We start from the raw sequence: 13,693 nt of genomic DNA, 5'->3' as shown, positions 1-13,693 counted from the left end.
CTAATTTTTGTTTTTTTTTATATTTCGATTTAGCTTTATTCGTCTTTATTTAAAACAAAAGCTAATAAAAATGACACAAACACAAAATTACTCAAACTTTAACTCAAATTAAATTGAAAACAGAAAATATAAAAACAAATATAAAAATAAAAAAACTATAGTAGTATATCAAAAATGTTGATGGGAAAACATGGCAATGAAAATCTCCTCTGTTTATGTTTTTGCAGTTGGCCCAGAACGTGATTGAACTCAACAACCAGATTCAGCAGAAAGACAAAGAGATCCAGAGTAATGAAGCCAAGTGAGTTCAGTGTGTGTGTGTTTATGTTTGTGATTTCTATCTGCAGTTTGTGAATGTGTTCTATGTGTCTGTCAGGATGTTGGAGTATCAGCAGCAGATCTCTCGTCTGGAAGGAGAGTGTCGCGAGCTCCACAACTCTCTGGCCGATCTGGAACGAGCCAATCAGATGCTGCGAGACGAGTACGATGCCCTGCAGATCACGTTCAGCGCCCTGGAGGAGAAACTACGGAAAACCACAGAGGACAATCAGGAGCTGGTGACGCGCTGGATGGCCGAGAAAGCGCAGGAGGCCAACAAACTCAACGCTGAGAACGAGAAGGACACCAGGTCAGAAACACACTCTATTTAACTCGTGCTTTACCTAAAATCTTGATATTGGACTGCTTGTGTCAATAAAATACCCTTTCTTTTGTACCAGCTTTCTCTTTAAAACAATAAAAGCTCCTCATATTTGTAAACGACCCATATATGGGAGTCATTAACGGCTCGTGTGAGAGACGAACACTCCAATCTTGCTGATTAATTGATCAGTCGTTAAGGGTCGTTTAAAAACAATGGAAATGCATGATTGGCCACCACCCAGGCACTCATTTCTGCATGGAGGGTCATTATAACTCTCCACCTGATTGGTTGTTTGAAACAGGCTGGGAGGTTCATTAGGTTAAATGAGTGTGGAAACTGTGTTTAACACATTGATATCATCGTAGGCGCAGGCAGGTGAAGCTTCAGAAGGACTTGGCCGACGCAGCGAAGGAACCGCTTCCCATAGAGCCGTAAGCAAGAAGCATTTCTTCTGGGTTCATTGAGTCTGTTTGAGGTTTTAGACAACATGGGTTCTTAAATTCACAGTCTGTCATTGGAAAACCAGGCAGTTTTAACATTTCTGTCGTAAAAGTACAGTGATATTTTTGCGTTGTTTATATACTGTTCAGTTTTAGTAGTTTATATATATATATATATATATATATATATATATATATATATATATATTTATTTCAGATTGGCATTTAGCTATATAATTCTTTTATTTCAGTTTTACAAATTTTAGTACTTAAACTTAAGTTGGTTTACAAAGCAGCATTTCTAATTTTCATTTAGGTGTTTTTCCAGTTTTCATTTTAGTTTAAGTTGATGATTTTTATGTTTTTGGGTTTTTTTCTAAGTGGCTAGTAGCTATATTTTTCTTTTTTTTACTTTAGTACATTAACTTATTAAACTTACAACATTTTCAAGTTTTTGTTTGTGTTGAGTTTTTGATCTAATATTTTTTTCAGTTATCATTAGTTCAATTATTAATAATTTTAGATAACAACAACAGGTCCTGCAGTCAAACACCTGGCATTGGTAGTTTTAACCTTTTATGAGGGCATCTTGTAAATGTGTCATCCTTTTGTCTGATATTATTTAATATATTTTAAATTTAAGCCCTGGTTAGTTTTATAGCCTGTTGGAATCATGTTGAATAATTTTGAAATCTCATTGGATGCTGTTTTCTGATTGGTCTAGAGATGATGACATTGAAGTTCTCTCAGAGGATGCTGGGAAGGGAACGGGTGAAACGTCACCGAGCAGACAGATCAGTCGCACACCCAGGTAAACTCGCACTCGGTTACAGATTGCACAACACGTACTCTTCTCTAAATGCAGTGGCTAATGTTGTGTGTCTTTCTCCGTAGACGAGTGTCTCAGCCGCCTCCTGCTGCTGGACTGCTGGATTCCATCTCTAATATCTTTGGGTACGTCTCAGTCGGTGTACTTTTGTACATAACTTGTCTAGAACATCTCCAGGTCATATTTAAGCTCAAAATCTTAAGAAAACTCATCATTGAATGATGCAAAACATCTTGATGATCCTAAAATGTGTAAGCTTTTTTTCTTATTTTGGCCTGGACATGTTTTCGTAACACTCTTGAGTGTGTGTGTGTTTGGTTGTCTCATTCAACAGTGTGTGTGAAGTGAGTGTCTCTCTCATTCTACACTCTCTCTGTGTCTGCAGCTTGTCTGATTCTGTTCAACCTGGTTTCGTCCCATCTGACTCCAGGTGATGCACACTGTGGTGTCAGGGGGTGTGTGTGTGTGTGTGTGTATGAAAGTGACTTTGTGCTGATGTGAACCCAGAAACATGCTAACAGATTTATATTTCAGAAGGGCTATGAAAAGGATTGTGGGTAACTGCTCTGAACACTTCCTGTTTATTGTATCTGTGTGTAACTAACTGCAGGATGCTCCTTTTTGGATATTTTTGTGATAATTGCCAGCTGCCTGACGTGTGTGTGTGTGTGTGTTTGGCTGGGTGGGTGATTTGCCAGTTGAAACGGTATACATTGATATATATATTTTATATTGGCTTTGCATTCACTAATTGGGTGAATTACATTAGGACACTTATCCAGTAATGTGTAAAATATTTTGTTGCATATTGAATTGACTGTAAAGCTAATTTCTTTGCTTTATTTGTCGCACCAAAAGCCTTATATTTGACACAAACACACACACACACACACACACACACACACACACAGTAAATTCCAATTATGTGTTTAATTGCATTTTACAAGAGTTGTCAATTAGTCTTTTACGTTTGTTATTAAATCACGATCACATTTTAAAGTTTTTGCATGTATATGCATATTGTTAATTCATTAATATTGATAATACATAAAAATAAACCATAACTATATATATTTTTAAATGTCTCAAACTTGAACTTTTTAAAGCACGTTATCAAAATATATGGACATTGCTATTTATCACTTCTTAAATAAAACCAGTCTTTAAATAAAAGCTTTTTTTGGTTTGTATTTTACATGCATATTATAATATAATTAAATATCACCCACCCAAATTTGCGGTGCATAGATTTGATTTGAGTTGGCTTTGAGTGTCTTTTTTGCATCAGTTTTGTTTGTCCATGAGACGAGTTTTACTTTTCTGCTAAAATCAATGTTTCAGATTCAGTCATGCATTTATAAATGCTTCAGTCCGTGAATGACGCTCTTTATGAAGATGACATGTTTTGCAGGAAACATGAGACTGTAAGATCCTACAAAACGAGTCCAGCGCAGCCCGTGTGACGCATGTGCTTTCTCTCCCTTAGAAGACGTCGCTCGGTGAATTCGTTCAGCTCGTCTCCTGAAACCGCAGAGGTGCCGTCGGGGGGGTCTGATGTCAGAGTTCCCTCCACTGCGCTGCACATCTTTGTGAGTGTCGCTTTCCTCGTTTCTCTTTCATGCATCCTTCACTCTGTTGAGCTTCAAAGGTCAATGATGAGATGTAAAAGGTCTGATGTCCAGGTCTCCTCCCAGTCCTTCTGACCCTCCCAGCGGCCCCTCTTTTTAATTTTTTTCCCCAGCATGCTCTAGTTGTGCATAGCTGGTTTGAGGTGGCGGTTGATACTATGGATGTTTTTGCTGAATACGAGTCTTTTAGAGAACCCAGTGAGACCTCGACAGCAGCATCCAACAGAACTACAACACAAAGGAGGGCTGGACGGGAGGAGAACATTAAACTGGTGCATGATCTCAAGTTTTCAAGCTGAGACCTTTAAAACAAGCTCAAAACAGAAGAAAACATGTTTATTTTACCAGTTCTGCTTTAAAGAGTATGGGAGCAAATGATTTGGTTAAATTTCCATCTCATTTTCAGTCAAAGTTTGGTGAGTCTGAATGCTACATGTTTGAAAAGCAGCAACAGGAAATCGGCCTACATATTGCTGCACTAATATCACTGTAAATTTAATTGAATCAAATTAAAACGAACCCTCTTATTGTGATGCAGTTCAGTTTGACCCACTTGTTTTGATTTTCAAACTGCTTGGAAAAACTGGCTATTTTTTTTCCAAATTTATGAATTTCTCATTTAGGGACATGAATGTGCATGCAAAGTTTCAACACCGATGTGTTTTGTAAAAGCTGTACAAACTTTAGTACTTATGACCCAACACAAACACCACAGACTTCACCATTAAACCTCATTGGTTTCCATGCAATTTGGCAAAAATCATTTGTTAAAATTTAAGGAAATGTTTTTATTTTGTGTGTGTGCAGTTCATTTTAAAATAAGTAGGTCAAATTAACCTCTATAAATTTCTGAAATGTGAAATAACACGAAAAGGATGTTATTTTGTTCATTTAATATGTGCGGATAGATGGATTGATTGATTGTGGATTTAATTTAGCTTTTTTAATTTAATTGCATTTTACATTCTCAATTAAATTCTTTCATTTTGTTTTTGAATCACATTATCAAAATCACTTTTTAATTGAATTTGTAAATCTAGATCTTTTTTTTTTTTTTTTATGCACATTACAATTTATAAATTATCTTTTTTTCTAACTTTAGTTATCTGCCAAACTTTGCAACACAAAGGCTGTAACTATTTTAATTTCTCTTATTCGATGTCAAGCTTGTCAGAGTCTTAAAAACATCAAAGAGAAATTAAACGTTTTGTTTTTACATGAATCTGTGTAAATTTGACACATTGCATGGAAACCAATGGGAGTTAATTTGACCCACAACACACAACCCAGATTTTAAACAAGCCATTTGAATCTGAAATGTTTAATTTAAGTCTCTAAAAGCAGAACGGTACCATAATGGTGTTTTGTGTGTAGGACGCCCATGATGGAGAAGTGAACGCCGTGAGGTTCAGTCCCGGTTCCCGTCTGCTTGCCACGGGAGGAATGGACCGCAGGGTGAAGCTCTGGGAGGTCGTTTCTGGTACTGTATATCTATATTATCATTCTCAGTTTCATCAGAGTTCAAAGGTCAGTGATGAGATGTAAAAGGTCCGAAGCTTTCGTCTCCTTCCAGTCCTTCTGTCTCTCCCAGCAGCCTCGGTTCATTTTTCTCCAGCTTGCTCTAGTCGTGCATCGCTGGTTCCACGTGGCGGCTGATATTATGGATGTTTCTGCTGTATATTTAGAGTCTTTTAGAGAACAAGAGGACTTGACGACAGCAGTGTCAAACAGTAACACAACACACAGGGGGGCCGGACTGAAGGAGAACGTCTGACAGGCTCATGATCTCAAGTTTTCAAGCTGAGACCTTCAGTCGTTTCAGAGGAAATTGGCCAAATTGTGCGTTATACCAGCTCGGTTTCACAAGGTTTAATGAAACTGCTGAATTTGTTTCCTCCTGAAACAGAGGCAGTAGATGTTCAGGTTTGTCTGTGTGGGGTGTAAAAGCTTCTTTTGTTTCTCCAGGGCGATGTGAACCTAAAGGTGCGCTGACGGGCAGTAATGCTGGAATCACCAGTATAGAGTTTGATAGTGCGGTGAGTTATTCTGTCTACATTACATCTTTAAATAAGGGTACAGTTACTAATAAAACAGGAATATTTGACATCAGCCAGATAGTCTTTAACCTAGAGCCCTATGATTTTCATAATGCAGGAAACAGAAGGAATTGAGCAAATCCACTGTATAATTAAGGAATTTAGTGTAGATTTATGGCCAATTTTTTTGAATAAATGAGTGCGAGTTCACTTAAACTATCAAATACACTAAAACTCTGTTCTTTTCTACGAACAAAAAAATTAAGTTTGGTTTTAACTGAATTTTTCCAGTGTTTTTACTAATAAAAATGTTTTTTTAACACATTAATATTATATATAAAAAAAGTAAATAAAACAATATTTGGTTGCACTTTAAGGTGTCCTTGTTACAGTGTAATATTTATTAACTACATGTTCTTACTATATGGTTAGGGTTTGGTTTAGTGTTACTTGCACTATGCATAATTTATTGTTATAATAGTAAGTTCCTGTAACAAGGACACCTTAAAATAGTGTTACCCAATATTCTGTTGTAAAGGGATTTTTACCGTTTCATTTGATTACACTTTAGAATAACTAAATTGTTCAATTTTTATGAATTCAATTGATTAGACATGATTTTTGATCAAATTTGTGACTTTAAAACTGAACCTAGAAAAATAAAATAGAAAACATTGAATTTTGGAAGAAAAGAAGTATTTCAAAGGGCCCTACAAACCTCAGTAATTGATTTGACCGTTGCATATGTCTGCTAAAGGTTTATTTTGTCTAAGTTCACTGTCATAAATGACCTCAAAGATATGATCGATATGGACTAAAAGCCAGAAAAATCCAACTGAATTAATAGGGTCTTAATTTCAGGTAGATAATCTGCCTATAACATGAACTGTGTCATGCACATCTTACTAAATCTCCACCAGTGATGAACAGAATGAAAGCAGAGTGTTTTTTCCTGCTGTGACTGATAGCAGTGTGTTTGTGCTCTGCAGGGCTCGTATCTATTGGCTGCATCTAATGATTTTGCCAGCAGAATCTGGACTGTGGACGACTACAGACTGCGGGTGAGCATTTCACTCAAAACACAGCCATGCATGCACGAGGAGTTTTAGTCTAAATGCATATTCAGCTGTAAATGTTATGAAGGTTTTAAGTCATATTGACGACAATCTCATTGTTCTTATGTATTTAATTGTTGATGGTTTTAGTGTTTGGTTTTATTTTTTAACAACTATCAAACATTTTCCTAATTGCATGCAAGTTTTTCTCTAAATGAAACCACAGCTGGAGATTTATTATTGTTCTGTGATTTACTGACAAATCAAGCATAAATCAAATGAAAGGTTTATTTGTTGGCTCAGCGGTCAGTGATGTGATGTAAAAGGGCTGATGTCCAGTTCTCCTTCCTGTCCTCTCGTCCCTCCCAGCCAGCTCTACTAATTTTCCCAGCATGCTCTAGTTGTGCAGCCCTGGTCTGATGTGGTGGCTGATATAATGGATGTTTCTGCTAAATAAGAGTCTTTTTAGAGAATCAAGTGAGACTCTTGACAGAAACATCCCACAGAAACACAAACGAAGGAGGGCCGGACTGAAGGAGTCTGGTCAGCTGATCTCAAAAATCATACTGAGACCTGAGTCTGTGTTCAACTGGATTTCATTTACTACTAGAAATGACAGGCCTTAATTGTTTGCATATGCATTTACTTCATTGTATTTTCTTTTTCCCAAAGCACACACTCACAGGGCACAGTGGGAAAGTTTTATCCGCTCGGTTCCTCCTCGATAACACTCGAATCGTCTCCGGCAGCTACGATCGAACGCTCAAGCTCTGGGACTTACGCAGCAAAGTCTGTAAGAGACTCTAGTTGTTATACTTGCTGCTTCAATGAGATGCAAAGTGGGGCTTGAAATGTTGCATTTTAGTTCTTTTGCTTAGCCTTCAAAAAATGTTGTTTGTACATTTCTGGGTGACAAACTAAATTAACGTTAATATTAATTCTATTAATATTGAATATTAGTTCTACTTTTCAACAGGTTTTAACTTTAATTTATATTTAGTTGTTTTTTTTTTCTTCATTAAATCCTGCTGCATTTAAAATACTAGTTAATTTAATATTATGTTAACATTTAATTAACATTAAACTAGTTAATTTTTTAACAGGTTTCAACTTTAAATGCATCAGAATTTCTAATAAATTGCAAATTACAAACTAATTAGTATTAATTCATTTAATTAAATATGGATTATATTTACATTTGTAGTTTTTTTTAATATTAATTACAGTTTAACATTTGTTTTTCAACAGGTTTCAACTTCAAATGCATCAGAATTTCTAATAAGATTTGTACAAATTGATGTTGTAAATATTTGCATTAAATCATATTCAGGTTCTTATTAATTCCATTAAGATTAGTTTATGTCCTATAATATAACGACCAGTCAAAAGGTTTTGAACAGTAAGGTGTGTGTGGTTTTTTTTTTTTTTTTTTTTTTTTTTTTTAAGAATTCTCTTCTAAAAAAACCATTAAAAATCTTACAGTTCAAAACCTTTTGATTGGTAGTGTGTATAATATTTAATATAATTTCCTACAAAACGAAAATGTGAAAGTAGCTAGTTTTAAAAATGTAAATGTTATTTCTCTGAAACTGTTCTCATGATGTTCATGAAATGTCTTCTAGTATGAATGAACCTAATAAGACTGATAAATAAGCTCTTTTTCTCAGGCGTGAAGACTGTGTTTGCTGGTTCTAGCTGTAATGACATCGTCTGTACAGAGCAGTGTGTGATGAGCGGACACTTCGATAAGAAAGTTCGTTTCTGGGACATCAGGTGAGTCCGGATTTGACCGGAGAATACGTAGAGTCTTCTGTCTCCGTCACTAATATTTCTGGGGGGTTTTGTGTGTTTAGGTCGGAGAGTGTTGTGTGTGAGCTGGAGTTGCTGGGACGCGTTACATCTTTGGACCTCAATCACGACCGGACCGAGCTGCTGACCTGCTCTCGTGACGACCTGGTGAAAATAATCGACCTGCGCAGTAATGCAGTGCGACAGACGTTTAAGTGCGTTGCTCACACTTTCTTTGTATAATAGCTTATGCATTGCTCTGTTATTCCGACTTTAAATGCATCGAGTTCTAATAAAAATTGCAATTTTTGTATTACCCCTGTCTTTCTGCAGTGCTCAAGGTTTCAAGTGTGGTTCAGATTTCACCAGGGTCACGTTCAGGTGACTTATTTACATGCTAATAAACAGAATTTCATTCATATATATATGTGTGAATGTTATGGCTGCACGACTGCCAAAAATCATTACTATTTGTCTAACATTGCGAAACAGACATGTTAATTACAACTGTACTGTAAACAAATGAATGTGATGGTATTATAGTAGTTTAATAATATAGTTAATGGAGCGTTCACATTTCCGTGTTTCTCCGCAGCAGAAGTGGTCATAGTTGGGTTGACCTGAAGAGCAGTGAATGGGAGAGTACCACAAATATATTTTTGAATTCCCATTTGCTCAAATAACAAAATTAAAACTCCAATATAGTGTTCATGATTTAATAAAAGTAAAACAATTGAGAGACTGATAACGGCAGTCAGGAGATAACTTTTATTTTAAATACACATTTAAAAAAAAAAAAAACTAAACGCATAAACTTTCGAGGATTTATGATGACAGTTAAATTCGTCATCAGTCTTGTGAAAAGGGTCCATGGATTTTTTTATTTTTTTTTAACATTCAAATCCTCAAGCTTTTAGTTTTGTTGATGTGGATGTTGCATTTAATTGAATGAGTTAGGTTTTCATGAACTGAAACCTCATCATTCACCAGACTGCATCTGTTTTGCTCCTTTCTGAACTCTGAGTGTTTGTGTTTTCAGTCCTGATGGAAGTTACGTGGCGGCCGGTTCTGCAGACGGCGTTCTGTACATCTGGAACGTTCTAACGGGGAAACTAGACAAAACCCTTGATAAGGGTCACAGGTGAGCGGGACCACACACACACACACACACTAGTGTACCACTCACTGCATTATATTCTATATATCAGAATCAGAAAGAGCTTTATTGCCGTGTTTACACGCAAGGAATTTGTCTTGGTGTTAGGAGCTTCCAGTACAGAAATTACAAACACATAATTAAGGTAATAAACACTAATCAAGAAAATGGGCAAATTATGAAGAACAAGAGTTATTGCCTACCATGTTTGACAAATTGTGTATTTTAGATTTTTTTTTTTTATTTTTGTGTGACAAGGATTTGTCATGACTTTCTAGTTATCAGTTATGAATTTTTTTTTAATAAACTTTTGGTTTATCACTGTGTAAATGGGAAATCATGTTAAGTGCATTGCGGGATACCATCCCACTTTTCTGGTTGTGTAGTGCGCATTTTAGGAGGAGATCTGGGTATTACATGTATACAGCAAATTCACGCGTTCGGTGTCTCTGTGGGTCTCTCAAAGAGGTCTTGGTTTTAATTCACACTTCTGCAATTTAAAGGGACAGTTTTCCCAAGAATGAACATTCCCTCACTTACAAATTCTGTCATTCTTCTCTTTAAATTAGTCTTAAATTCATAAAATCATGGTATTAAATGTTGCATGCATTTGAGTATTTTCCCTGTTTTTCTTTTCTAGTACAAATATCTAACCCGTCTTCAGTCAAAATGCATTTGCTTGAGATGCAAATTGAAGATATGAAGTTGTTGTCTGAGAAATTGAACAATTAAGTTTATGCTTAGAACAAGAACAAATATCTGTCCATGTGGAATGAGAACTTGTTTTCCCTTTGAATTAAATCAATTTTTCTCAGCCCGTTGGAAGATATGATCTATTTTAATCCTTAATTCACTCAATTTCTCAAACAAATGTCCTTTATCATTTCGCTTCTCAAATGTTACTTCGTTTGATATTTGCACTGGAAAAAAGATCAAATACCAAGGAAGGACAATTTTTTTGCACTGATCAGGTAAAATTAAGTCATTTCCATAATCTAGTGATTGAGCAGAGCTATTCAAGCTTTTTTTTTTTTTTTTTTTTTTTTTTTTTTTTTTTTTTTTTTTTTCCAATCTTTGGAGTGATGCTAATACGGGACATTTACATTTAGACTCCATATTAAAATATTGTTTATGCATACTGCAAAAGTAGCATGCATAGTATGCCATGCTGAACGTACTTGTGTTTATGAACAAATTACAGATGTAAAAAAAAGCGTTTTCGATAAACTGTCTTTCTGTCCTGTTTGTAGTTCTGCCATAAACTCTGTGTCCTGGTCTCCGTCGGGCACGTACGTGGCCAGCGTTGAGAAAGGCAGCAAGGGTGTGCTTTGGTCTGACATGTGACCGGATGCTCTCTTCCTCCGCCCGCCGTGATTGGATGAAACGGACTGTAAAGACAGAAGGAAAGTGAGCCCACCCTCATGTCCCACTGGCCTCATGAACTACCTTTCCCACAAAGCCATCTGTTTGGCTATCTGTGTACGTGTGCTGCCTGCCTGTATGATCGGACAGCACCGTACACTCATTATACGTTTATATCAGCTTTCATGTACTGTCTGTCTCGCACACACTCAATGTGAGGTGATGGAGATTACACAAGTGACTCTCACTGTCCTACACGACTCTTAGTGCTAGTTTTAATATGGCTTTAAAATAGTGTTTGTCTACTGTCAGAGTTTATGCTTTGCCTTATACAGATACAGGCCATTAAGCTGTGTGTGTGTGTTGAATGCAGTTCCAGTTGAGCTCTATGGATGGCACTGTTCAATATTTTTCCTAGAGTTCTGGAAGTCCCACATCTCCCCATGAATAAAATGCATGTACTGAACAGGAAACCAATTTTATTTTGGTTGAATCTCACACATTAACGTTTATTTTAATGACATTTTTGTGATATTTAAACGCATTGAACCCTCATTTTCTAATTGCATTGCAAAAGTGACAGTCGTGAATGTAAAGTTAATTCTCATACTGTCATACAGTAACAATCATCCTATCCATAGTGTTTTATTAATGAAAGAATCATTCATTGATTCGTTCATTAAAATCTGCACAAACTAAAGCCAGTACAACTGCCACTTAGTCATAATTTTTTTTTAACCCTATTTTTGGATTGCAGTTATGAGAATTTAGTCAGAAAATGTGATAAAAAAAAAATAATGCCCATGTGTTAGTCTAAAAGTAAAAATTATTTCAAAATATTAAATCCTAATTCTAAAAACGGCCTTTTTTTTTAAAATGCAAAATATAAATTTTGTATTGCAAAAACTGTACATCAAATACAAAAATTAATATAAAATAAAAACAGGCATACATTTATGCAACATTTCTTTTATTTTGGGGTGAAGTATCACTTAAAACATTTTGTGAGATTTACCCATAGCCTCCTGACCATGTCGCTGTTTTTATTAATGCTCTGATTTGTCACTCAAAAAAATATATATAATTTGTCATGCATGAGATTCAAAAGTATTCCCCTCGGATCCCGGATGAGTGTGTGTGGTGAACGGGTGATGCATGCAGTGATGCTGAATGAATGCAGTGAGAAGTGTTTTAGTGGAGAAAGCAATGTTCTGTTCTTTATTTTTATTTCATTTCATACACCGCACACAAGCTCATATCCTGAGAGCGTTTCCTCCGAGCATGACGTCTGTTTCAAATACTGTATCGAACTCTACACAGACACTCTCCTGGAACTGTTTTGCAAAGGAAAAAAAGTGCACTTGTGATTCGCCCGATGCCAGCAGCAGATCTGGTGACGCTCGCACAAAAACAAGCCTGTAATGCACCTTCATACTCAACCAAACACTAGAATTGATGTATCCGGCTCAGTTTAAGACACTCGCGTCCTCTCTTGCTCAACGCTGCAGTCTGTCGAGGTGCCTAACAAGTGCACTTGGTTTCAGATGGTGAGTGGAGTGGACTGCACACTTTATGGGTGACTTGTGGGCGTGGCTTGTTTAGCTCCGCCCTCTCTGATGCATTTGTGGGTGGGGCTGAGAGTGGGCCGGGTTAAACGGACTGTGGAAGATAATTGTTGCTAATGTATGAGGTCTCTGTATATGTCTGCTTAATGTTTGCACACCATAAAATGTGTGGGACGTTACTTTCATTCGTTTTTGTCATCTTTTAAACTGGAAAGATCATCAGAGAGCTCGGCTGAGGTTTCCCGGACCTCTGTGTAAACGAGATGAGAACGATAAGAGGGTCTTTTCTCTGTGTGTATAATCCCATCAACTGACATCAGCACTCAGACTGCTGAGATTGACAACATGGTCTTAAATCGAAGGCTTTATGGACCTACAGACACCTGATGATCGTTCAGTGGCCGCTTTCTTTAATCACCCACAAACATGCATTATGTAATGGCTCGTTCTAATCCTGTGTTCCAGTAACAGACCAGCTATTCACTTTAGTTGATATGACACCTCTAGATCTACTAGTAAAAGATGACACGCATCAGTATTATTCAGGAATTAATGTTTTTATAATGTTCCGTGACTTTCAGTCAATGTTCAGTTGAAATACTGGGAAAACTTAACTAATGTAAACAAAGAACCTTGTAAACAAATTCAGTAAAAATACTTACTACTTAATTTAAATATCTTAATTTGAAATGATTAAAGCATTCATTAGTCTGTTGATATTTTGACATTTACTAAACGTTATTAAAATCAAAATAAATATTTCAACAATTTATAATTATGTAAAATTGATATTAAATTGTATCGTTTAATTTATTGTAAAACTAACTGACCAGTCACCTCCTTCAGTCAAAGTTTATTTATAAAGCACTTTTTTTAAAACAAGTGTTTATCAAAGTGCTGTACATGCAAGAAGTAATAAAAAATGATACAACCAGTGACACTAGGAGACAATAAAAATAAGCAGCTTTCACATAGCGTTAAATGCCAAACTATAAAAATACGTTTTTAGGCTAGATTTTAAGACAAGTGTTTGAGCCGGTCTAATGTAGAGGGGCAAGCTGTTCCAGAGCTTCGGTGCCGCCACTGCAAAAGCCCGGTCACCCCTGCTCTTCAGCCTTGCCAGCGGGACAACCAAAAGCAAATGGTCAGCAGACCTAAGTGCTCTTAATGGAACATATGGCTTAATCAAAT

At 36.3% G+C, this 13,693-nt stretch overlaps 1 protein-coding gene across 7 annotated transcripts in view; it reads left to right on the top strand.

Moving 5' to 3' along the window:
- LOC306854245 (autophagy-related protein 16-1-like) overlaps positions 1-12,680 on the top strand; it is a 16,307-nt gene extending 3,627 nt beyond the window's left edge. For 2 of the 7 annotated variants that reach the window (XM_079392092.1, XM_079392093.1), the window contains exons 5-20: positions 228-301; positions 377-628; positions 1,009-1,074; positions 1,808-1,894; positions 1,978-2,037; positions 2,298-2,342; positions 3,399-3,501; positions 4,915-5,020; positions 5,506-5,576; positions 6,566-6,637; positions 7,304-7,424; positions 8,299-8,404; positions 8,485-8,634; positions 8,753-8,800; positions 9,459-9,560; positions 10,826-12,680. In XM_079392092.1, coding sequence (XP_079248218.1) covers positions 228-301; positions 377-628; positions 1,009-1,074; positions 1,808-1,894; positions 1,978-2,037; positions 2,298-2,342; positions 3,399-3,501; positions 4,915-5,020; positions 5,506-5,576; positions 6,566-6,637; positions 7,304-7,424; positions 8,299-8,404; positions 8,485-8,634; positions 8,753-8,800; positions 9,459-9,560; positions 10,826-10,919 — 1,557 coding nt within the window. In that variant the 3' untranslated portion in view covers positions 10,920-12,680. The remainder of the gene's footprint in view (positions 1-227; positions 302-376; positions 629-1,008; positions 1,075-1,807; positions 1,895-1,977; positions 2,038-2,297; positions 2,343-3,398; positions 3,502-4,914; positions 5,021-5,505; positions 5,577-6,565; positions 6,638-7,303; positions 7,425-8,298; positions 8,405-8,484; positions 8,635-8,752; positions 8,801-9,458; positions 9,561-10,825) is intronic. The other 5 variants (XM_079392095.1, XM_079392096.1, XM_079392094.1 and 2 more) reach the window with 4 other exon arrangements.
- Positions 12,681-13,693: the final 1,013 nt, after the last annotated feature.

This window comes from Barbus barbus (genome assembly GCF_936440315.1).
Source record: "Barbus barbus genome assembly, chromosome: 34".
Taxonomy (NCBI): Eukaryota; Metazoa; Chordata; class Actinopteri; order Cypriniformes; family Cyprinidae; genus Barbus; species Barbus barbus.
This window is presented reverse-complemented; position numbering and strand designations above follow the sequence as displayed.